Source organism: Amblyraja radiata, chromosome 23 (assembly GCF_010909765.2).
Source record: "Amblyraja radiata isolate CabotCenter1 chromosome 23, sAmbRad1.1.pri, whole genome shotgun sequence".
NCBI classification, from domain to species: domain Eukaryota; kingdom Metazoa; phylum Chordata; class Chondrichthyes; order Rajiformes; family Rajidae; genus Amblyraja; species Amblyraja radiata.
The window spans coordinates 12,008,941-12,033,785 of record NC_045978.1 but is presented as its reverse complement, the minus strand read 5'-3'; the positions used below and the strand labels follow the sequence as shown (position 1 = coordinate 12,033,785).

The following is a 24,845-nucleotide window of genomic DNA, read 5'->3' as shown; positions in this document are numbered from 1 at the left end:
TGGATTTTCCAGATCTGAGGAGAGACTGGATAAGCTGGGTCCATTTTCCTTGCAACGGAGGAGGTTGAAGGGGGTCCTTATAGTTATTCAGAGTAATGAGGAGGACATACAGGGTAGACAGTAGAAAATATTTCGCCATAATGAGTGTCACAAATGAGACCACGTAGGTTTAGTTTAAAGGGGGAGAGTTTAAAAGGGATCTGAGGAAATCTTTTTCACCCAGAGAATGTGTTGAATACATAAGGGTACACAAAAATGCTGGAGAAACTCAGCGGGTGCAGCAGCATCTATGGAGCGAAGGAAATAGGTGACGTTTCGGGCCGAAGCCCTTCTTCAGACTGATAGGGGGTGGGGGGGGGGAGAAGGAAGCAAAAAGGGAGGAGGAGGAGCCCGAGAGCGGGGGGATGGGAGGAGACAGCAAGCGCTAGTTGAGTGAGTGATGAATGCAGGCGCTTTGACAGAATTCAGTAAGCACAAAGAAGAGCGTTGGAATTGCCAAGGGATGGAATACAATGGACCAATTGCTGGCAAATGGACAGCATGAATATGGTGAGCCAAAGGGCCAGTTTCTGTACTGTATACAATAAGTTTATCAAGTAGCCAAGTAAAATGCGTCTACACTTTAAAAAAGTTTCCTGCCTGTCAATCGATTTTGTTTTCCTTCTATTCGTCACTTGAAGATTTAAATGGGAACTTAACGTTTTAATTTATCATCTTGATTTTTTTAAAGTACAATTCATTGATTCCGAATGAAAACTGACAACTTTTAAGAAATGGCAATTAATGAGTCTTTTTGTTATGCAATTTGTATAAATTTGGGCCCTGGATTCTTCAAACCCGCTAAGTAATTTTACATCCCTGCTAACATGCCGAAAATCACACGATGACTTAAAACAGCAAGCTATCAATGCTTACAAGTGTTTTGAAGAAATTCATGACAGAATTATCGTCTGCAGGGGTCTCTGCTTTATTTTCCTTCTCAGAATCCTTCTCCGATGATCTGGCAGATGCTGGATTTTGAGATAAGTTGTCAGCATTGGGTGATGCCTTATGATCCTTGTTACCATTACCAGTTTCCTAGAAAATAATTTCCAGATCATGTGTTACACGGTTTCTTGATATACAGTACGTATCAGAGACGAGCAGAAATCCCGTGTGATTGCTCACAATGAGTCAGACAATCCGCTGTTGTATAACAAAGAGGATTCACGTTCCACCTGGGGATTAATAGGCAACAACAAAAATATAGCTTCATCATTTAGAAAGAAGGGATGAGGCTGCCTGCACTTTTTAGCAGAACAGTTCCTGGAATAATGCATTGTGCGCAGTCGGGCAAATAGGTGCGATGAGGCGGAAAGCAACTCGAGTAAATGTATGAATAAACACGGAATTGCAGGTGCTGGTTTACAAAAAATGTCACAAAGTGCTGGAGTTACTCAGTGGGTCAGGCAGCATCTTTGGAAATGCCACCTGATGCCACCTTCAGTGAAGAAGGGTCTCGACCCGAAACATTACCCATCCATGGTCTCCAGAGCTGCTGCCTGATCCGTTTAGTTTAGTTTAGTTTAGTTTATTATTGTCACGTGTACCAAGGTTCAATGTAAAGCTTTTGTTTGCGTGGTATCTTGTCAAAGAAAAGACTATGCAAGAATACAATCTAGTCCACAGTGCACAGATAAAGGATAAAGTGTATGGCATTTAGTCCAATTAAAGATAGTTCAAAGCTATCCAACGAGGTAGATGGGAGATCAAAACCAGACTCTAGCTGAAGAGAGAATCGTTCAGTTGCCTCACAGGAGCTGGGAAGGAACTGTTCCTGAATGTGAAGGTGTGCACTTTCAAACATCTGTACCTCTTGTTTAAAAAAAGAACTGCAGGTGCTGGAAAAATCGAAGGTAGACGAAAAATGCTGGAGAAACTCAGTGGGTGAGGCAGCATCTATGGAGAGAAGGAATTGGCGACGTTTCGGGTGGAGACCCTTCTTCAAGACCCTTCTTCTTACCTGATGGGAAGAAGAGGGAGTGACCGGCGTGAGACCTGATTGATTTGGGATTTACGGCTTCATTTTGGGTTTCCTGCATTTTGATAGCAATACAGGCAGCTGTGTTGCCTTTAGCTAGGGGAAAACAAACTGGGCATCAACAGAGTCTATAATGGTCTTGGAGCTTGACCTGATTTGAAGGGATAGTAAAGATTTGGCAGTGTAATTTCAGCAACACTACGGACAGGTTTGATCAAACTTGGGGTGTAAACTCCAGTTTGGTTCACTGGTGGACTCTCGGTATCACCATTGAAGGGAGGGAAGACATGGTCTGATTACACTGTTAGGAGAAACTGTATGTGACTAAACAATGGATTGGGATTTTCCAAGGAAAAAAACCCAGATTAGTAGAGCAGCGGTCTAAAGAGGCAGAGGGTCTACTCTGGGACTACTTTGAGTTGGCGGATTGGGACATGTTTAAAATCACTTAATTCAGCCTTAAGTCTTCAGACGTCACCAGTTTCATCAAGAATGCGTTGATGACTGCGTTCCGACAAGGAGAGTTCAGGTCCATCCTAACCAGAAACCTTGGATGAACTCACCAACCTTGGAGAGATTCACTCTCTGCTAAAGTCCAGTCTGAGGCTTTCATGAAGGATGACCTTACACTGTATGAGGAAGCCAAGTGTGATTACTGTAAGGATACCAGGGATCCCTACATGGAATTTCAAAACATGCTGGGTGTCAGGGGTTATGGGGAGAAGGCAGGAGAATGGGGTTAGGAGGGAGAGATAGATCAGCCATGATTGAATGGTGGAGTAGACTTGATGGGCCGACTGGCCTAATTCTACTCCTATCACTTGTGAACTTTTGAGCTGGAGGTTCAGTTCAATCAGGATGCCAGTTTGCAGTGGCAGGACCTGAATGCTCACCCACTCTCCACTGCCCCTGCCCAGCAACCCCTTCCCCTCATTCTTGCTTCTTCAGCTTAGAGAGTTTAGAGATACAGTGCAGAAACAGGCCCTACGGCCCACTGAGTCCGCACCAACCAGCGATCCCCACACACTAAAGGGCCTGTCCCACTATACAAGGTAATTCAAGAGCTCTCCCAAGTTTAAAAAAAAATCAAACTTGTGGTAAGCACACAGAATGTACGTAGCGGGTACGTCGGAGATCGGGACGTCTCTTAGTGGCTCGTAACGCTAACGGCAGGTTCTCGGGAAATGGGGTAAGCTCGTGAAGACTCGTGAAGATTTTTCAACATGTTGAAAAATGTCCACGATTGCCCCGAGCGGCTATTACCGTAATTCTCCGAGTTCGAATCAGGGGAAATTCGGGAGAATTAGCTCGTACAGTGGGACAGGCCCTTAACACTATCTTACACACACTAGGGACAATTTACATTTATACCAAATCAATTAGCCTACAAACCTGTACGTCTGTGGAGAGTGGGAGGAAACCGAAGATCTCGGAGAAAACCCCACAGGTCACGGGGAGAACGTACAAACTCCGTACAGACAAGCACCCGAAGTCAGGATCGATCCCGGGTCTGTAAAGCAGTAGCACTACTGCCATGCCACTGTTCTTCTGTTCTGCATCCCTCCCTCTTTTTCATTTCCCCAGTCATGCTTATCCCATCAACCACCCACATGGCTACCCCTGGAATTCCTTTCCAAACCTCTTTTCTCCAAATCCTCGCCTTAAAATTCATCCCTGAACAAACACCACATTTCTCAACATCAGGCTATTAGCTTGGCATTCAGATTTGTCTGCCTAGAATTCTGTGAATTGCCTCTGGAAACATTTCCACATCAAAGTCATGATATAAATGCAAGCTGTTATATTTATGCCACATCAGGCAGTGCAGTTAGACACAGAGGGAGAAGAAGTGTTAGATTTTTATTGCTGCTTCAAGCAGTTACTAGAATTGAAACATTTACATTTTCTCAAGCTTGAAGTGATTGGCAAAGGGGTAGACAGAATGGGAACTTCAGTGAAAGAAATAAATCAATACACGATTTGGAGAAGTAATATTTACTCCAATTGTAAAAATATCAGATGTCTTCATTTGCTAGTTTAATCCCAGCAAGTAGGAAATGAATTAATATCGATCAGATTTGAACTTGAATTCTCTACTTCTCTGCTGTTATCAGGCAACTGAACCATCCTAACACAACTAGAGAGAAGTTCTGAACTACTATCTACCTCATTGGTGACCCTCGGACTATCTATGATTGGACTTTATTGGCTTTATCTTGCACTAAACGTTATTCTCTTCTCATGTTTCTGTACACTGCGGATGGCTCGATTGTAATCATGTATTGTCTTTCCACTGACAGGTTAGAACTCAAGAGCTCTTCACTGTACCTCGGTACACGTGACAATGAACCAAACTGAATTGTACTTTTATGCTTTTACACTTAAATGAAAAATTTCCAGGCTACAAAACTATATACATTAATATTTTATTCAATCTTTGATAACTATTTTGTGAATTTAAAGTGAAAAATAACAGTAAGCTCACTCATTTGATAGTTTGATTTGTTCCAACCCTTGACTTGAGGTGGCACGACCAACGTTTGCAGCGGCCTCTGCAGTCTGTCTGTCTTTTTTTTAATTTTTGTCCCGTTGAGTGTATAGTTTGTAGTGGTTTATATATTGTTTTTAACTGTGTATATGTGGGGGGCGGTGGGTGAAACTTTTAAACTCTCTTCCCTGTACGGGGGACCCAACCTTTTCTCTGTCAGGTCTCTGTTGTCGTTGGGGCCTAGCACCGTGGAGCAGCCTCCAACCGGAACAACCTGGGGGCTCCAGTCGCGGAGCCTGCGGACTCACCATCGTGGAGCTGGCCAGCTTCGGAGCATGGAGAGCTGTGGTGGCGCGCAGCTGCGACCCGTCTCCGGAGCTTCGGAGGCTCCAGCCGCAGGCCTGGTGGACGGTAACATCAGGAGCTCGCGGGTCCCTGGTTGGAGACCGCTTTTCGGAGTTCCCGCAATGGCAACTTCTCCTGCCCGAATTGCGGGGTTGAAAATGACCCAGAGCGGGGCCTTACATTGCCCGGCACGGCTTTAACAGCCGTGGGACTTGCCAGCGCCCACAGGTGGCTCCAACATTAAGACCCGGAGCGGGGCCATACATCGCCCGGAACGGCCTTAACGGCCACGGGACTTGCCATCGCCCGCCGGGGGCTTTGACATCGGGAGAAGAATGGAGAGCAGGGGAGAGACAAGACTTTGCCTTCCATCACAGTAAGGAGGAGATTCACTGTGTTGGTTGTGTGTCTTGTTAATTGTTTCTTTTTGTTGTATGACTGCAGAAACCAAATTTTGTTTGAACTTCATTTGAGGTTCAAATGACAATAAACTAAATTGTAATTGTAACTGTTTTGAATAAGGGCGGCACGATGGCACAGCGGTAGAGTTGCTGCCTTACAGCGCTTGTAGGGCTGGAAACCCGGGTTCGATCCCGACTACGAGTGCTGTTTGTACGGAGGTTGTACGTTCTCCCCGTGACTGCGAGCATTTTCTCTGAGATCTTCGGTTTCCTCCCACACTCCAAAGACGTACAGGTGTGTAGGTTAATTGGCTTGATGTATGGGTAAAATTGTCCCTAGTGTGTGTAGGATAGTGTTAATGTGCGGGGTGATCGCTGGTTGGCACGAACTCTGTGGGCCGAAGGGCCAGTTTCCATGCTGTATCTCTAGACTAAGCTAAACTAAATTCTCACAAATCTGTGAGAGTAGCCCCTTGTGAGCTCCATAGAATATATTTTAAAATGGCTTGGAAGAATAAAGATGAAAATAATAAACACTAATAAAATATAACTTAGAAATGAATTGGTAAAATAAAATGATTCTGGGAAGTAAAAAGTATGCACATCAACACTGTCAAATATTTTGCAATACAGGAGTCTACACAGAGTATTTTGGTTCCCTCCTGTTATAAATTATATAAACAATCATATTTTGCACGTGGTTATAAAGCAGCATCGTTTTAAGATCAATGATCTAAGTGTTCGTGAGCCATGAGGAATTCGAAACAGAATACTTTCAGTTCTACCCAAAGAAGGAAAACAAATTACGAAGGAGAAAGCTGAAAAATACTATTCTTGTTTTATGTCCTTTGGAAAATAAACTGTAAATTGATGCAGTGTTGAACTTTGAGCGAACAGCAAAGTCTTATTAAAATGACTCATTTATTGTTACTGAAATACTAGCTGCTGGCACAGGATAATGAGGTGCTTGTGTCCACACCAGCAGATGTTTTGAAAAGAACTTGCAGTATAATGGAGAATGCCAGTGCTAGGATGAACACACAGCTTTTCTGACCGAAACGATCGATGTTCCATCTGCCAACGCATTCTAAAAACGATCGTGCCATTTCTCACCTTCCTTCCCTACATTTATTTACTGATGTTTTCTACAATTTCTTAAAGATTTTAAATAATTATTTTGTTGCAAATGATTGCAATTTTTATATCCTCTCTCCATGATGGTTAAAATTGCTTGAGTTGTAATCGGCAAAGAATTCTCTTCACGTTGCCTCTTGCATGGAATTTGCAAAGATAGTAATGCCATTGTGCAAATTAAACAATTAAACAATTGTCTGCTGATAATGGTAGCCATTTATTGATATGTAGTGAATAGTAGGACAGTTTTGGCACAAACGTTTAGCAAACTTAAACTCTACTGGAATTCCTACTCATTCTTGCTTGCAATTTGTCCTTACCTTTTATGACAGTAAAATTTCATTGAAACACATTGATGGACAAAGAATGGCAAGTCTCAGTGATCATTGCCATTTATTGGTTTTGATCGCAGTACACTTGCTGCTTTTCTTTTTAGCTACAGATCTGTTCATGTCTATATCCAGAACTTGGCTAAATCTGTCCAATAAGTATTGCAGGTAGTTAAAAGAGAACAAAAGCACAGATCTGCTGAACAGCAGATATCCATAGTGAGCCTGACCTGTGTAAATGCAGGTGAATGACTCTTGGTCCAGTTGCCAGTGGCACCATTAATTTACAATATCCCAAAGCAAAGAATGTCATCTGCAGAAGACTGCATGGTGGCACTGCTGGTAGAGCTTCTGGATTCTGGGTTCAATCCTGACCTTGGACGCTGTCTGTGTAGTTTGCACGTTCTCCCTGTGATCGTGTGGGTTTCCTTTGGGTGCTCTGGTTTCTTTCCACATCCATAGATGTGCGGGATTGTAGGTTAGGTAGTCTTTGTAAATTGCCCTTAATGCGTGGGGAGTGGATGTGAAAGTCGGATAACATAGAACCAGTATGAATGGGTGATCGATGTTCGATGTGGACTTACTGGGGCAATTATTTCCATGCTGTGTTTTTTACTCAATCAATCAAATCACTCTCTTAGTTTGATTGATATATGAATGCATAAGTTGCCATTTTTAATTATAACTCACGATACCTACCTGGAGAAATTGTAGAACACCATCAAATTGATTCATTTATTTCACAAACATATATTTAATAAGTTCTGAAGTTCACAAGAATTAGGCCATTTGACCCATCAAGTCTACTCCGCCATTCAATGATGTCTGAAGACTGCTGGAGACTCCACAAAGTATCTGGACAGACCTGAATTCTGCAGCCATGCGCTCCTTTCATGGAGGTAGCCTGTGTTGTTCACAGGTCTTATTGCATAAGTTTCAGTGCAAGCAACGTCAAAGTGTGTCATCCAATGTCACTACACATGTCTATTCTCCTCCCTTTGTTAAAAGACGAAGGAAAATAGAGAAAAAGCACAAAGGACCTGATTATGTTTAATCCTTTACACCTTTTGAGTTCCTATTAGAATTTCCAAATCAGTGTACATAGGTTGTTATCAAAGAGAATCAGGGCGAGCTGGACCACATCTTACTGCCCTTCATCTAAGAATATGATGCAACTAGCTTTAATGGCCCAAGCTCCAGTTTACAGTCTTGCTTTTGGTTCTCAGCATTAACATATTTTGCCTTTATTTGACAGCATGGTCTGACCCAAGCTATAAACCTTCTGGGAGCTGCTATCAACATGATACAGTCTGATATAGAGACAGAGGTAAGCCTCTTGATTACAATGGCCAAGTGTGGTTACAAAAGGAATATTTGTAATAATAAACAGGGCTTCTTTTTTTGCACTGCAAAAGAAACAACTTTTGGACTTTCCAGTTCGCCCATAGCCAGGATAGGAATTTGATACCTAATTTGAGATGTGAAATGAAATAAATGCTTTTGCTTTGTTTTTATCTTATTGAGATTTATTTACGAGCATTGGCAAGCATTCGAATTGCAGGTGGACGGAAATACTGATGCAAAAATATTAATTGCTGGAAAATTATTAATTGTTGGGCAAGTTAGCGAACAATGTAGGTCGGCAAGCTTCATTTCTTACAGTCATGTGGATAACAATTGAAATACAGATGAAACCGAGTTTTTATTTCCATGGTGGTGCAGCGGTAGAGTTGCTTCCTTACAGCGCTTGCAGCGCCAGAGACACGGGTTCGGTCCCGACTACAGGTGCTGTCTGTACGGAGTTTGTACGGAGTTTGTACATTCTCCCCGTGACTGCGTGGGTTATCTCCGAGATCTTCGGTTTCCCTCCACACTCCAAAGACCTACAGGTTTGTAGGTTAATTGGTTTGGTTTGTGTAAAAATTGTCCCTAATGTGTGTGTAGGATAGTGTTAATGTGCAGGGATCGCTGGTCGGTGCGGAAGGGCCTATTTATCGCTAAACTAAACTAAACCTCGACCCACCGCCCTCCTTACTCATTCTAACAAGAATACATTCTTGACTATTGCAGGAAATAATTTTATGGAAATCAATACCGAGAAGGAATTACACTGGGGACCTGCTGCATTTTTATTATTTTTAATATTAAGATTTTGGATGGATTATTTATTCCACTTGAAAGCCAATGGTGTAGAATCTCAAACAATGGCATGGCAGACTTGATGCTAATTTTAAAATATTGAAGCCCTTCTTCACCTTTTGTGTTCAAGTTATGGAGCACACTTTACATTCCACATTCCACAGTTCACATTCAACCATGAAGCAACTTGGCTCATTGATGAAAATTACTCACTGCATATAAAAAAATTACTAAAAGAGCTCAAAAGAGATATGTCAAAAACAAAAAATAGCTGTCAATGCTAAGGCTATATGAAATGGCAGTGAAGGATATGAGAGAAGGTCTCTCTGCAGGCTAGAACAGAATAGCTTTGCACTGCTCTGGATAATTAATAAAAACCAGCAAAATGCTGCCCATCTATCCTGTGAACTATGATAACTATGATAAACCATTGTAGCTTAATTGGTGGGATGATCCGGGCTACGTCCACAATTCTCTGCAATTTCTTGCGGTCTTATTGCGGCCTCAAGTCTCCATCTTGAGTTAGATTGGGTTTGTAGCTTTTGCAGAACACAAGTATACAAATGCACAGCGATGCAACTAATAGGCCGCAATAAGGCCGCAATAAATTGCAGAGACTTGCTGAAGCAGCCCAGACCATCACACAAGCCAACCTCCCTTCCATTTACTCAATTTACACGTCACGCTGTCTCAGAAAGTCCACCAGCATCATCAAGGACCAGTCTCACCCTGGTCAATCCCTCTTCTCCCCTCTCCCATCAGGCATGATGTATAGAAGTGTGGAAATGAATACCATATAACCATATAACCATATAACAATTACAGCATGGAAACAGGCCATCTCGGCCCTACAAGTCCGTGCCGAACAACTTTTTTCCCTTAGTCCCACCTGCCTGCACTCATACCATAACCCTCCATTCCCTTCTCATCCATATGCCTATCCAATTTATTTTTAAATGATACCAACGAACCTGCCGCCACCACTTCCACTGGAAGCTCATTCCACACCGCTACTACTCTCTGAGTAAAGAAGGTCCCCCTCATGTTACCCCTAAACTTCTGTCCCTTAATTCTGAAGTCATGTCCTCTAGATACCTCCAGATGCAGGGACAGTTTCTTCCCAGCTGTTATCAGGCAACTGAACCATTCTATCAACAGCTGGAGAGCGGTCCTGAGCTACAAACTACCTCACTGGAGACACTTGGACTATCTTTAATCAGACTTTACTGGACTTTATCTTGCACAAAACGTTATTCCCTTTATCATGTATCTGTACAGTGCGGATGATTCGATTGTAATCTTGTATAGTCTGTCCACTGACTGGCTAGCACACAATAAAAGCTTGTACACATGACAACAAACTCTACTAAACTAAATTAAACTAGAACTGCTGCCTCACATCTTCCACTTCCACACACCTCCTCTCACCATTATCCCAAACTTCCTTGTCGATAATAAGCTTCTCTTTAGTGTAGATCAGTGAAAATCCATTAGCACCAGGAAAGCTGGCTGAGGTATTGTGAGACACGATGCCAATGACTGTTGTAGCCGTGGGGCTGAGCACCAGAGGCACAGCTACATGGACGTCATATTATTTTCTTCACATAGCATTCCACTGCTGTGCTAGTGAAGTAAAGAGCAAGGCAACTCTGGAAATGGACCCAGCTCCAGTGTGTGAGAGGTTGGCGTCTTGGCCTGGAATTGGTCATGAGGTTTGCCCACTAAATGGGGATGAGGAGGAATTAATTTTAGAATGGAAATGAGGAGGAGTTTCTCTATCCCGAGGGTGGTGAACTGTGGAATTCATTGCTGCAGATGGCTGTTGAGGCCAAGGCATTGGGCATTTTAAAAGCAGAGATTGATAGGTTCTTGATTAGTATAAGGGTGTCAAAGGCTAAGGGGAGAAGGCAGGAGATTGGAGTTGAGAGTGAATAATAGATCAGCCATGATTGAATAATAGAGTAGACTCAATGGGATGAATGGCCTAACTCTGCTTCTATGTCTCATAGTCTTATTGTGTTGTGGGGTCATTCAGAGAGTTGGATTGGAGCCTTGGTTGGGATCATAAGGTCATGAGTGATAGGAGTAGAATTAGGCCATTCGGCCCATCAAGTCTACTCCACCATTCAATCATGGCTGATCTATCTCTACCTCCTAACCCCATAACCGCCTTCTTCCTATAACCTCTGACACCTGTACTAATCAAGAATCTATCTATCTCTGCCTTAAAAATATCCACTGCCTTATGTGGCAAAGAAATCCACGGTCAGATCAGGGGGGAAGGATTATGGAAGGTTTTGGCGGTATTGGTGAGTTAGGGGAGGTGGGTGCTGGATACCCTGCAGGAAAATAGCTGCTATGATCGGGGAAGGGGTTTGTGGTTGAGTGGGTAATGTTTCTAACAACGAGATCAGTCAGGCAACCTTTCTCAGAGAGCTCCCAGTACAGGGCTTGGACTTGCCAGCTAGCTGATTGTTTTGTGGCAGCAGGACAGATGCAGCATGATGCTATTTCCTTGGAGATGTTCCAGAGGAGCCTTGCATGTAAATTATACCATTCCACGCCTCTCTGCTTTGTAACGGGAAATGTCCGATCAAATTACCAGAGGGACTTGATTTGACTACAAAATCCACCACTATTTTATCACTAACTTGGAAAAGTTAGTTTCCACGTGTGAGACATCAACAACAGCTCTAGGTGTCATCATTACTTGGGATAAAGATCTCGTCAAAGAGATAGACTATTCCTCATTAAAGCTCTGGTGAAAGGTCATTGAACCGAGATGTGTACAGATAATGCTAGACCCACCTCCAGCATTCTGTTTTTGCTGTGGGTTTTCAGCATCTACAGTTGTTTATCGAAAGGGAGTTTCATAGGGAGAGAAAAACAGGAGTTGACACTTTAGATTAACGACCGTTCATCTGCCAAGAAACGTCTACTCTCTTCAAAAATACTGCCTGGTGTGCTGACTGTGTCCAGTACTTTCTGGTTTTTTTTAAATCTCTGAATATGCGCATTTTCTTGACTTGGTTAATGCTCTGTGCAGGAACCCACTCTTTCCAAGGATGACAGTATTTAAATTTGACAGCAAATATAAGTCATAGTCATGGGCTATTCTTCTCTATAAATGCCCATGGTGCCCTAGGAGCTCTGCCAATACATTCTAGCCAATACAGAAGGGTCCCGACCTGAAACGTCACCCATCCTTTCCCTCCAGAGATGCTGCCTGACCCACTGAGTTATTCCCAACACATCCACTCAGTTCGCATTAACCAACCCGATCTCCCAGTGGCTCAGCACTTCAACCCCCCCTCCCGTTCCGAATCCGACCTTTCTGTCCTGGGCCTCCTCTATGGCCAGAGTAAGCCCCACCGCAAATTGGAGAAACAACATCTCAAGTTTTGCTTGGGTTGTTCACACCCCAGCAGTATTAACAATGATCTCCAATTTGAGGTAGTCCTTGCTTTCTCCCTCCTTCTCCTCCCCTTCCCAGCTCTCCCACAGTCTACTGTCTCCGCCTTACTTCTTTCTGCACCCCCCCCCCACCCCCACATCAGCAAAGATCAGTCTGAAGAAGGGTCTCGACCCGAAACGTCACCTATTCCTTCGCTCCATAGATGCTGCCTCACCTACTGAGTTTCTCCAGCATTTTTGTCTACCTTCGATTTTTCCAGCATCTGCAGTTCTTTCTTAAACACCGAGTTATTCCTGCATTTTGTGTCTATCCCAGCATTATACCAGCATCTGCAGTTCCTTCCTACACAATAACGCACTGCAGATTGTATCTGGATCATCATTCATCACTGCAATCATCATGTCTGAACTGATGAGATTAGTAAATTGCCTTTAGCGCAGAATACAGGACCGCACGCCTGCAGTTAATTTTGTGGCCTTACTGCAAGATTTATTTATTTCTGTCATCCACTCACTGGGCCGCTAAGTCTGGAATCCTTCAATGCCCACTCTCCTCTCCTTCGGCAGAGTTGCCATTCTGGAAGCAGTCCTTGAATCCTTGCTACACTATCACATCCACTGATTCCTCTGAAAGCGAACTATAGGCAGGTTTCACGGCAGTCGGGTCACGACCCATGACCCGTACTGTTGCTACGCTACTCCAAGTGGAGTACACGCGATGAACTGCAGGTAGGCACTTACCATTGTTTCCAGCGTAGCGGGCCCGTTAAAACCCGCTGAAATTGTCAATTTCTGCGCTGTAAATAATTATGGAAATTGGGATAAGTGTGTGAGACATTTAGCCTACTTCACAATTCCAAATGTGAGGAGAAATTACGGTAATTTGAAGCGAGAGCTGAAGGGACAACAACAGCCAGAGTGCTTGGCAAACATTGGCCGTTTGCTCACTGCATTTCATCAACTAAGGAATTTTTCTTGATTCCTTTGGCATCTAAAAAGTTTCAGAAGTGATAAATCTGGCTGTAATTTTTTTAAATCGCCCATGGTTCTCAAGTGGGTTTTTACATAGAAAATGAAAACGCATCTGAAGAAAAATTTACAGCCAGATTTATCACTTCTGAGACTTTTTAGATACCAAAGGAATCAAGAAAAAACACAAATAATGCCTTACTGTTGATGAAATGCAGTGAGCAAACGCCATAATTCCCAATATTATCAATTCCGATATCTGCACAGCCAATGTTTACCAAGCATTTTAGCTGCTGTTGTCCCTTCAACTCTTGCTTCTCTTTACCTTCATTTAGCTTCACTTTTGGAATTCTGAAGTTGGGTACATGTCTCTCACACTTACCCCGACTTCCACCTTTTTTTCAGCGCAAAAATTCAACATATTGGCGGTTTTTAACAGGTAGGAAAGTACGCGTCTCTTGTATTAATAACATATACCGGAAGTGACGGATGTCCTCCAGATGGATTGAGTGGCTCCGTGCGTCAAGCCCTATGACCCAGTGACCTTACGTGCAACCCCCCTATAGTTAATATTTGAAGAGATATTTCTAATTGTTAGTTTACCCAATTAAATAAAATCACTAGATCACTTGTACATTTATGCATTTGTAAAACTGAGTTTAAATCTTCCATTTCACATCACCTTATCTGTTACTGATGGGTAAAAAAGTGAAGCATGATTTCAATTACTAGTCAATATTGTAAGTTAAACCATATATTATTTGATAATGTATATTAGAAACATAGAAACATAGAAATTGGGTGCAGGAGTAGGCCATTCGGCCCTTCGAGCCTGCACCGCCATTCAATATGATCATGGCTGATCATCCAACTCAGTACCCCGTCAATATTATTTGACAAACAATGAGGTGGGGATGTGGGTACAAACATTATTCATCTGCTTCTTTTCTATCCTCAGTAATACATTGAATAGATATTGTCAAGCAAGAAATGTTGGATTTAGTTGGCCAACAATGGTGATAAATTCTGACAGTAATACAGTATGTGTAACTGAAATACAATCTACCGTTAAATTGTATTTCCTAACATTACAGACAATGGTCGATCATTTGAAATTTAAGTTATTACTTTAATATGCTGTCATGGCAAATGCTCATACTCTGATAGAGACTGGAGAGACTTTGGAATTTTCTGCCTCAAAGAGTTTTGGAGGCTAACTCACTAGAGGTATTTAAAGTGGACATTTATATAGTTTAGTATAGTTTAGAGATATAGCGTGGAAACAAGTCCTTCGGCCCACCGAGTCCACGCCGACCAGCGATCACCCGTACACTAGTTCCATGTTATCCCAGTTTGTTCTTCATACATAGCAGGGGCAATTTACAGAAGCCAATTAACTTACAAGCCTGCATGTCTTTGGAGCATGGGGGGAAACCGGAGCATGCTGAGAAAACCCACGCAGTCATAGACAGCACTCGTAGGCTGGATCGAATCCAGGTCCCTGGCACTGTAAGGCAGCAACTGAGGGCTGTGGTGAACTGGGATGAGTTGAAGAATTGAGGCCCAGGGTAGATGAGGCATAAACATATTGTATGTCAGAGCAGGTTGAGGAAGAGAGTAGCCAATTCTTGATCTCACTTTCTTGTGTTTATTCAGAGACAAAACGTAAATAGATCTGTATAATGGACACCAAATTCAATCATGGCTGATCTATCTTTCCCTCTCAACCCCATTCCCCTGCCTTCTCCCCGTAACCCCATGACACCACATGATAAAATATCCAAGGTCAGCGTGGTTTTGTGAAAGGAGAATCTGTCTACCTTATTGTCTATCTTTCTCTATCTAGAAAATGGTAATCTAAAAAAGAATTTATTCTCCAGAAGGTAAATTAAATCTGGAACCAGCTGTCTGAGAAGATGGCAGATGCTGGTGCCCTCACAACATTTAAGAAGTATCTGGATTAAATTTGAATTGCCAAGGCATTAAAGTCTATGCATCAAGTGTTGGTAAATGGCATTAATAAAAATGGGTACATGATGGTCAGCATAGACATGTGGGCCGATGGGCCTGCTTCCGTCATGTATGACTGTGACTCCTTCTCCTGGAGTGCTCCAGTTTCCTCCCACACTCCAACGACCTGCAGGTTTGTAGGTTAACTGGCTTTGGTCAATATTGTATATTGTCCCTAGTGTAATAGTGCTGGTGTACAAGGAATGTTGGTCGGTGCGAACTCAGTGGATCGAAGGGACTGTTTTCGCGTTGTTTCTCTAAACTAAACTAAACAGGAAGAGGCCTTTCGGCCAATAACAACTGTGCCAAACATAACGCCAAGTGTCTGCTACCATCCCTCCATTCCTTGCACTTCCATGTGCCCGGCCAAAAGACTCTTAAACACCATTACCGTGTCTGCCTCCATCACCACCCCTTGCAGCACGATCCAGCCACCCACCACACTTTATGTCAAAGATTTGTCCTGTAAATTTTGTTTAATATTATTATCTAAGGAGGCTAATATTAGGTGTTGCATAATTGCATTAGGAATTAGTTTCTCATGTAAACTGTGATAACAGGCAGCAGCGCACTATGGTAAGCAGTGGTGTCAGAAATTGAACCAAGGGTCGACTTGTGCTAGAGTATTGCTAGAATATTGATTTCTCCAATTTCAAGTAACCCTTGCATTCCCTCTCTCTCTGTTCCTCCCCCACCCTAGTGGTTTCACTGTTGAAACCTTCGTGATCACCTCTTCCACAGCAGACAATGGACCATTGTGGGCTCCACCTTTCCTGGGTCATCGGTGCCGGCTCCGGTTTCGTCTGTATCTTTTCATGCCTCAAGTTTCCCTCTCCCCTGACTCTCGGTCTGATGAAGGGTCTCGACCTGAAACGTCACCTATTCCTTTTCTCCTGAGATGCTGCCTGGCTCGCTGATCTACTCCAGCACTTTGTATCTATCTTTGGTGTAAACCAGCATCTGCAGTTCATTATTTCTACTTTTTTAAATGTGTCCGGAAACAAAATACACTTTCGTATTCTGCCCCCTGTGCAGTTGAAGAGGCTGTTAATTGAATGAGAGTACGCAGTTACTCACCAAGTACTGATGCACGTTATCCAGCCTGTGTATGAGTTCACCAGCTTCCCTGTCAGCTGCAGTTAGGTCCTGACTTCCAGCAGTCTTCAGATCTCCCCGGTGCCCATTCTGTTGTTTGCTTTTATCACCCTGTTTGAAAAGTTTGTCAAAAAAGCTTACTTCTTTTTGCTTTGGTTGCCCTGTTTCTTTCTCCGTGGACTCAGCAGCATTGAATGACTCGGTGGAGGGTAGCCGTTGCTTTTGAGCGGAATCTCCCTTTTGTGGGGAGGATTGTCGAAGATTCATTTTATCAATGGGCGCTGTGTTCCCAGAGGTCTTTTGATTGGCCTGGAGCTGAGCTGTTTCTGATTTTGGCTCCGTGGAAGAGTCATCAGTACGCCCTGGTACAGAGCGAGCAAACGAGAAGGAAAATATAGATTTCGAAATGGGCTTGGTAGGTTTATCCAGTTCTATTTCCTCTGCATTCGTGGAGGCACTTCTCACCATCGTCTTGCGTGTAGTGGACGCCTCTGAATCCTGTTCACCTTCTGCTCCTCTATCTATTGACAGCAAAAAAACATGATCAAAGGTCTTGCAAATAAAATGTTTTACAGATATGTTCCCATTGTTCATGTCTCATGCATTCTTCATTTGAATATGTCCACGTACACCTAGTGTACACATGAGTTTCTTTCAAAGTTAATTATTCCTCTGCAGTCATAAACAAAGAAAACCGCTGAAATGCTGTTGTCCAGGACGTTAAATAATTTTGAGTGATCAGTAGCAGGAAACAACACACCAAATAATAATCTGAACATGGAAGCAGGCAGTTAGTGTATTAGTTTAACTGTAGGCTGACAATATTAAACGGTTAATGGACACAAAATGTTGGAGTAACTCAGCGGGACAGGCAGCATCTCTGGAGAGAAGGAATGGGTGACGTTTCGGGTCGAGAACCCTCTCCAGTCCGAAGAAGGGTCTCGACCCGAAACGACACACATTTCTTCTCTCCAGAGATGCTGCGTGTCCCGCTGGGTTACTCCAGTATTTTGTGTCTAACTTTGGTTTAAACCAGAGGTACATAAAAATGCTGGAGAAACTCAGCGGGTGCAGCAGCATCTATGGAGCGAAGGAAATAGGCAACGTTTCGGGCCGAAACCCTTCTTCAGACTGGTTTAAACCAGCATCTGTAGTTCCTTCCCACACAATATGAAACGGTTGTCGAGCTAAAAGAATTAGAAGAGTCATGAACAGGCCCTGGTAGAGATGGAACAAAAGAAAAGGAAAATCTCGATTTCAAACCATCCTTGGTAGATTCATCCAGTTCTTCATCCTCTGCGTTAGTGGTGGAGCTCCTCACCATTCTCTTATGTGTATTGAGTGTCTCAGACTCCTGTTGAACATCTGCTGCTCTGTCTGTTGCTGTTGAGCTAAAGAGCTTTATCAGAGATTCAATGCGAGCATTTTGCCCATGTTCCACGTAACACACTAGGGTCTGGGATTATTTACCAGGTTTTTTTGTCTGGGATGAAGCGGGGTTCCAACCCGAAACATCGCCTATTCTTTTTCTCCAGAGATGCTGCCTGACCCACTGAGTTACTCCAGCACTTTGTTTCGATCTCTGGGATTTTCTTGTACTAAAGATAAATTAACATAGTTCTAAAAATCGTTTTTAAAAAAAGCATTGTTCAATCAACAAAGGTATGTCAGTTCTATCTGGAGGTAAAAGGAGATAAGTGGATTTATTTGTTACCTTATAGGCATAATTCTAAAAGTAATTGTTTAGAATTTGCTGTATGACTATGTAGACAGAATAGACCATTTCAGGAACAGCCACAAAACTCCCACTAAAGATTGTGACCGAGCAGACAATGTTCCTGGCAAAAAAAAAATTGCAAGTGTGCAATCGTATTCCTCTAGGATATACATTTCTTTGCTTGAATGTTTCAAATTAAAAAGAAAAGACAGTTATCAGGCAACTGAACCATCTTACCACAACTAGAGAGCAGTCCTGAAGTACTACCTACCATTATTGATGACTCTCAGACTATCTTTGAACAGAATTTACTGGCTTTATCTTGCACTAAACGTTATTCTCTTATCATGTATCTGCACACTGTGGATGGCTCGATCCTGTATTGTCTTTCCGCTGACAGGTTAGCACGCAGCAAAAGCATCTCATTGTACCTCGGTACATGTGACAATAAACAAAAAATCAAACTGAACTGAAACTGAATCCAACTTAATCCAATTTTCTTTTCCCCGTACTGTGTCTTGAAATGCAAAGAAAACAGGTAGTCAATGGGTAAGAATTTACTGTCAAAATAATACTGAGAATAACAACTTTCTGATTTCCATTGAAAGTGTTGTACAATTCTTAACTTCACAATTTTCAGCTACAAACTCCACTATCCTAACAACGAATTACATCGGGTTGGCTTTGCCCTTGAGATAGACGTGGGGCAAACAGCATTCACTTTTATTTATGTGCAAACACTGCAGCAGCTACAAACAAATGTTTACTTGAACCTGGGTATTGAAAAGTGTCACTCGGCCGTTAGCTTTGCAGTATTTGCATCCTGTCGTTTGCTTTATCACTGAAGTGAGGCAGCTGACGTGAGGTTCCTGAATTTGTTCGGAAGATGTGAATTAACAAGGCCATTGAAAGTTCTCTCCAGTGTAGACAAAAGTGCTGGAGAAACTCAGCGGGTGCAGCAGCATCTATGGAACTAAGGAAATAGGCAACATTTCGGGCCAAAACCCTTCTTCAGACTGATGTAGGTTGGGGGAGGGAGAAGAAAGGAAAAAGGAAGGTTAGGAGCCTGAGGGCTGAGGGAAAGCTGAGAAGGGGAGGATTCAACAAGGGCTAACAGAATTGGGAGAATTCAATGTTTATGCCGCTAGGGTGCAGACTGCCAAAGCGGAATATGAGGTGCTGCTCCTCCAATTTCCGGTGGTGCTCACTCTGGCCATGGAGGAGGCCCAGGACAGAAAGGTCGGATTCTGAACGGGAGGGGGAGTTGAAGTGCTGAGCCACCGGGAGGTCGGGTTGGTTCATGCGAACCGAGCGGAGGTGTTCGGCAAAACAATCGGCAAGCCAACGCTTGGTCTCACCGATGTAGATCAGCTGACATCTAGAGCAGCGGATGCAATAGATGAGGTTGGAGGAGATGCAGGTGAACCTCTGTCGCACCTGGAACGACTGCTTGGGTCCTTGAATGGAGTCGAGGAGGGAGGTAAAGCGACAAGTGTAGCATCTCTTGCGGTTGCAAGGGAAAGTGCCCGGGGAGGGGGTGGTACGGGAGGGAAGGGAAGAATTGACAAGGGAGTTACGGAGGGAGCGGCTTTGCGGAAGGGGGGAGATGGGAAGGGAGATGGGAAGATGTGGTGAGTGGTGGGGTCACGTTGGGGGTGGCGACACTGACGGTGGCGGTAAACTGGACTGGTCCAGGAACGCTGACACCCTGTACAAGAAGGGACAGAGCCGGCTGTACTTTTTGAGAAGGCTCTGCTCCTTCAACATCTGCAGTGAGATGCTGCAGATGTTCTACCAATCGGTGGTAGCCAGTGCCATCTTCTTCGCTGCCATGTGCTGGGGCAGCAGGGCGAAGGCTGCAGACGCCGATAGGATCAACAAACTCATCAGGAAGTCTGGCTCCGTCCTGGCAGCAAAGTTGGATTCTTGTGACGTGGTCTTGGAGGGGAGGATGCTCCTCAAACTGCGGAGTATCCTGGACAATACAGCTCACCCCCTCCATGATGCACTGGTCAACCTGAAGAGTACCTTCAGTAACAGACTGGTTCCACTAAGATGCAGGACAGAACGCCACAGGAGATCCTTCTTCCCTGTGGCTATCAAACTGTACAACTCCTCCCCCTTCAGTCGTGTGGTAAACTGACTCTCCTCAGGGGTAGACTGTGTGGGGTAGACTGACAGGTGTCCAAATCATAAACTGAATATTGATTTGCTAGAATAAAAACAGCAAATGCTGGGAGTATACAGCAAGGCGACAGAGGAAAGATTGAATAGAAACCTGAGGGGCAACATTTTTACACAAAGGGTGTTAGGTGTAGGGAACAAGCTGCCAGAGGAAATAGTTGAGGCAGATTGGGACAGGTATGTGGGTAGGATAGGTTTAGAGGGTGTAGATTAGTGACTCATGTTATGTCATATATTTGTAGTTACGCCCACTAGCTTTTCAGTATCGCGGTCTGCTGCTTTCCTTTAGTTTAAGTGGAACTCTTTAAGAGAGAAGTTGTATTTGCTATGTAGTCATTAAAGGCTATGAATCCTTATCTTGGTGTAAGGTCGCTTTTATTATAAGAACCACAATCGACATGGTGTCAGAAGTGGGATCCGAACCCACGCCTCCAGTTGGAGACCAGAAATTGAGTCTGGCGCCTTAGACCTGGGCCAAACAGGCAGGTGGGACTAGTGTAGTAGATGGGGCATTGGGGTCAGTGTGGGCAAGTTGGCTGAAGGCCCAAACTTCACACTCTATAACTATGATTCTTTGTCAGGCCGCAACTATGGGAAGATAAACAGAGTTAACATTTCAAAAAGGCCCTCTATCAGAACTAGGAAAGGAGTTTCTAAATCTGCAGGGAGGGTGTGGGAGGGGGATGTCTTGCAATGGGTAAAACCAGGATGATCACAGGGAGACACAAATTGCTGGAGCAACTCAGCGGGTGAGGCAGCATCTCTGGAGAGAAGGAATGGGCGATGTTTCGGGTCAAGACCCTTCTTCAGACTGATGTCAGAGGAGGGGGCGGGACAAAGATAGAATGTAGTCGGTGACAGTAAGCCTAGTGGGAGAACTGGGAAGGGGATGGAGAGAGAAAGAAAGGGCTTTCTGAAGTTAGAGAGGTCAATGTAAACTACCCAAGCGAAATATAAGGTGGTGTTCCTCCAATTTATGCTGGGCCTCAATCTGACAATGGAGGAGACCCAGGACAGAAAGGTCAGATTGGGAATGGGAGGGGAATTTGAAGCGCTGAGCTATCGGGAGATCAGGAAGGTTAAGGTGGACTCAGATTGGGAATGAGAGGGGAGTTGAAGTGCTGAGCCACCGGGACATCAGGGATGTTATCTCTTCCATGAATGAATAGGAGCAGTTAGAGTGAGATAGACAAAGGAAGTTAGGAGTTGTGAAATGCAGAGCAGAAAGGACTGCTCTGAGTGTTTCACTAAGGCACACTCAGAATGATCTCTCTCTGCCGTGGTCGCTAGACCTTCATGCCCACCACGTGCAAAGCTATCTCTAAGCCAGCCTTGACATTATGCACAACACCTGCAAGTGTTGAATCAAATGATATTCTCTTGATCTTCAGCGTATATCTGCTTTGGGGAAAGTTAGAAGGCGAGGGCTGTGGTGAAGCAAAGGGAGTGAAACGATAGGTACTTGTTAGCACCGCCGGTAAACTGATTGCTGAAAAGTTCACTAGTTCATAATTTGATAAGTTGTTTTGTATGGGTGTCAGGTGCTCTTGGCAAAAGGCAGGAAAATGGGTTTGAGAGGGAAGGATAGATCAGCAATGATTGCATGGCGGAGTAGACTTGATGGGCCGAATGGCCCAATTCAGCTCCTATAACATGAATTTATGAACTCATAGGAGCAGAATTAGGCCATTTGGCGCATCGAGACTACTCCACCATTCAATTATACTGATGTATTTTCCCCTCTCAACCCCATTCTCCTGCCTTCTCCCTGTAAGCTTTGTTACCCTTACTAATCAAGAATCTGTCAATCTCCACTTTAAAAATACCCAGTGACTTGGCCTCCACAGCTTTCTGTGGCTGGATGATGTACAGACTTTGAGCATACAACTCTCCCCCTAATTGCCTGAGTATTGTCAGACGGTGTACATCATCTCTATGTGCAATCAGAGATTCAACTGTGACAAGCTTCTTGAGCAAAAATAACAATGTGTTTAGTTTTAGTTTAGTTTAGTTAAGAGATACAGCATGGAAACAGGCTCTTCAGCTCACCGAGTCCGCGCCGACCATCGATCCTCATACGCTAATTCCCAGGATGGCGACAAGTGTAGCATCCTGTGAATTAGGTGAATTAGACTGTCATATGCTGAGAGAATGGAGCAGCTGGGCTTGTATATTCTGGAATTTAGAAGGATGAGAGGGAATCGTATTGAAACATATAAGATTATTAAGGGTTTGGACACGCTAGAGGCAGGAAACATGTTCCCGATGTTGGGGCAGTCCAGAACCAGGGACCACAGTTTAAGAATAAGTGGCAAGCCATTTAGAACGGAGATGAGGAAACACTTTTTCACACAGATTCGTGAGTCTGTGGAATTCTCTGCCTCAGAGGGCAGTGGAGGCTGGTTCTCTGGATACTTTCAAGAGCGAGCTAGATAGGGCTCTTCAAGATAGCGGACTCAGGGGGTATGGGGAGAAGACAGGAACGGGGTACTGATTGGGGATGATCAGCCATGATCACATTGAATGGCGGTGCTGGCTCGAAGGGCCGAATGCCCTACTCCTGAAACTATTGTCCATTGTCTCACACTATTCTACACCCTAGGGACACGTTACATTTGTTTTTAACAGAAGTCAAGTTAACCCACAAACCTGTACATCTATATAGTGTTGGAGGAAACCGGAGCACCCGGGGAAAACCCACGCGGTCAGAGGGAATGTACAAACTCCATACAGACAGCACTCAAGGTCAAGATCGAACCCATCAAAGCTGTAAAGCAGCAGCTCTACCCCTGAGCCATTGTATGCTGGAGGAATTCAGTGAGTCAGGCAGCGCTGGTGGAGGGAATGGACAGATGATGCCCATTCTCTCCACAGACGCTGCCTGATCTGGTGAGTTCTTTGTTTTTAGCTCAGGATTTCCAGCATCAGCAGTCTCTTGCGTTGGTAATCTTCCTGTACCACCATCTAGAAGAGCGAGTGCCAGGTGATGCGGCCGCTGTGGTTGACTATCACGCAGTGCCTGTAAGCTGCAAGTTGTCGACGTGAGTTTTGCTGCAGTGCAAAATGTGCAAGGGTATGAGAAGCATCGATATGTTAGGTTAGATCTCCGAGTGATAACAGGTTGTTGACAGGTGAATGATAGGATGTGGTTTGAATAGTTATTTATTCTTGTTGATGCAGTTGGTAGGATCTGGCACTTGATGAAGTGCTGACTGATTTTGATTGTTTCTGTAGGTCACTAAACATCTTGACGCGCTCCATCTAGGTTCTAGGGCAGGTGCTCACAACCTTTTTCATCCCGTTTACCCCTGGCAACTTTAATAGCACATAACAATGTAATTTCACTTTTTTATGAAGAACTAATGATGAACAGATACCAGTATACCTGAACCAAACACAGTCAGTCAATGAGAAAAAATACATACAAATCCAGAATCAACAAATCTACCGTCTGGGTAGGCAAAATGTATCTATCCCCTGGGGGTAAATATACTCCAGGTTGGGAACCCATGTTCTATGGCCTTGCTTTCTTGACTCTCTCCTTTTACTGTGCAACTGAATGGTCTCATAAGGTCCTAAGGGATAGGATTAGAATTAGGCCATTCAGCCCATCAAATCTACTCCGCCATTCAATCATGGCTGATCTATCTCTCCCTCCTAACCCCATTCTCCTCCATAGCCTTCTCCCCATAACCTCTGACACTCGTACTAATCAATAATCTATCTTAAATATAGCCACTGACTTAGCCTCCACGGCCTTCTGTGGCAAAGAATTCCACAGATTCACCAGCCTCTGACTAAAGAAATTTCTCCTCATCTCCTTCCTGAAAGAATGTCTTTCAATTCTGAAGTCTCATGTGATCTCTCCTTTAGGCCTCTTTCCCAGTCTAGCTGCTTAGGTAGCACAGGACACCTGCCAAGCTTTTAGCTCTCTCATATTTTTGATCGTTTGGATTATGTTCCCATTGTCACACACACCTTTTTTGCACACACACCTTTTGCACACACACCTCCCGTTCACAAAGTGCAGCCTGACTTTAAAAAGATTACCTGTAACTAATTCAAGCCCGTCGTGAAATCGTGCCCACTGCTGAGGTGAGAAGTTATCACTATTTTAGTGACACTATATTCCGTAACACTATCCACGTTTGAACCAACGAGTGCATGTTACCTGCTTATAGTGATTTTTGCACCTGAGTTTCGGAGCCATTCCATTTAGTGTCTCTGCCAAGCCTTCCTGTGCTCATTGTTATGATGTTTAACAGCTGTCATAAACACCTTTTTACTATTAAACTGTCTGTAGAACTATTATTTTATGTTAGGAAAGAACTGAAGATGCTGGTTTAAATCGAAGTTAGACAAATAATGCTGGAGTAACTCGGCGGGACAGGCAGCATCTCTGGAGAGAAGGAATGGCTTTCAAACTTTCAATAACTTTCCTGATCCCTCTTAGTTACCTGAATTCCTAATTTTCTATTTGACTTGGGTTTCTAGGCCTATTATCTGTGCTAATGTCTTTACCAGCTGCAAAGTTGATCCAGTTCATTTATTCAACCAGAAACCTCATACACTTTCCTGGAATATATATTTTTTGCCTTTG

The 24,845-nt window shown here is 43.7% G+C and overlaps 1 protein-coding gene across 6 annotated transcripts in view; it reads right to left on the bottom strand.

Moving 5' to 3' along the window:
- bcas1 (brain enriched myelin associated protein 1) overlaps positions 1-24,845 on the bottom strand; it is a 95,686-nt gene that overhangs the window by 22,701 nt on the left and 48,140 nt on the right. For 5 of the 6 annotated variants that reach the window (XM_033041561.1, XM_033041559.1, XM_033041560.1 and 2 more), the window contains 2 exons: positions 16,327-16,865; positions 916-1,077 (listed from right to left, as the gene is read on the bottom strand). In XM_033041561.1, coding sequence (XP_032897452.1) covers positions 916-1,077; positions 16,327-16,865 — 701 coding nt within the window. The remainder of the gene's footprint in view (positions 1-915; positions 1,078-16,326; positions 16,866-24,845) is intronic. The other variant, XM_033041563.1, reaches the window with a different exon arrangement.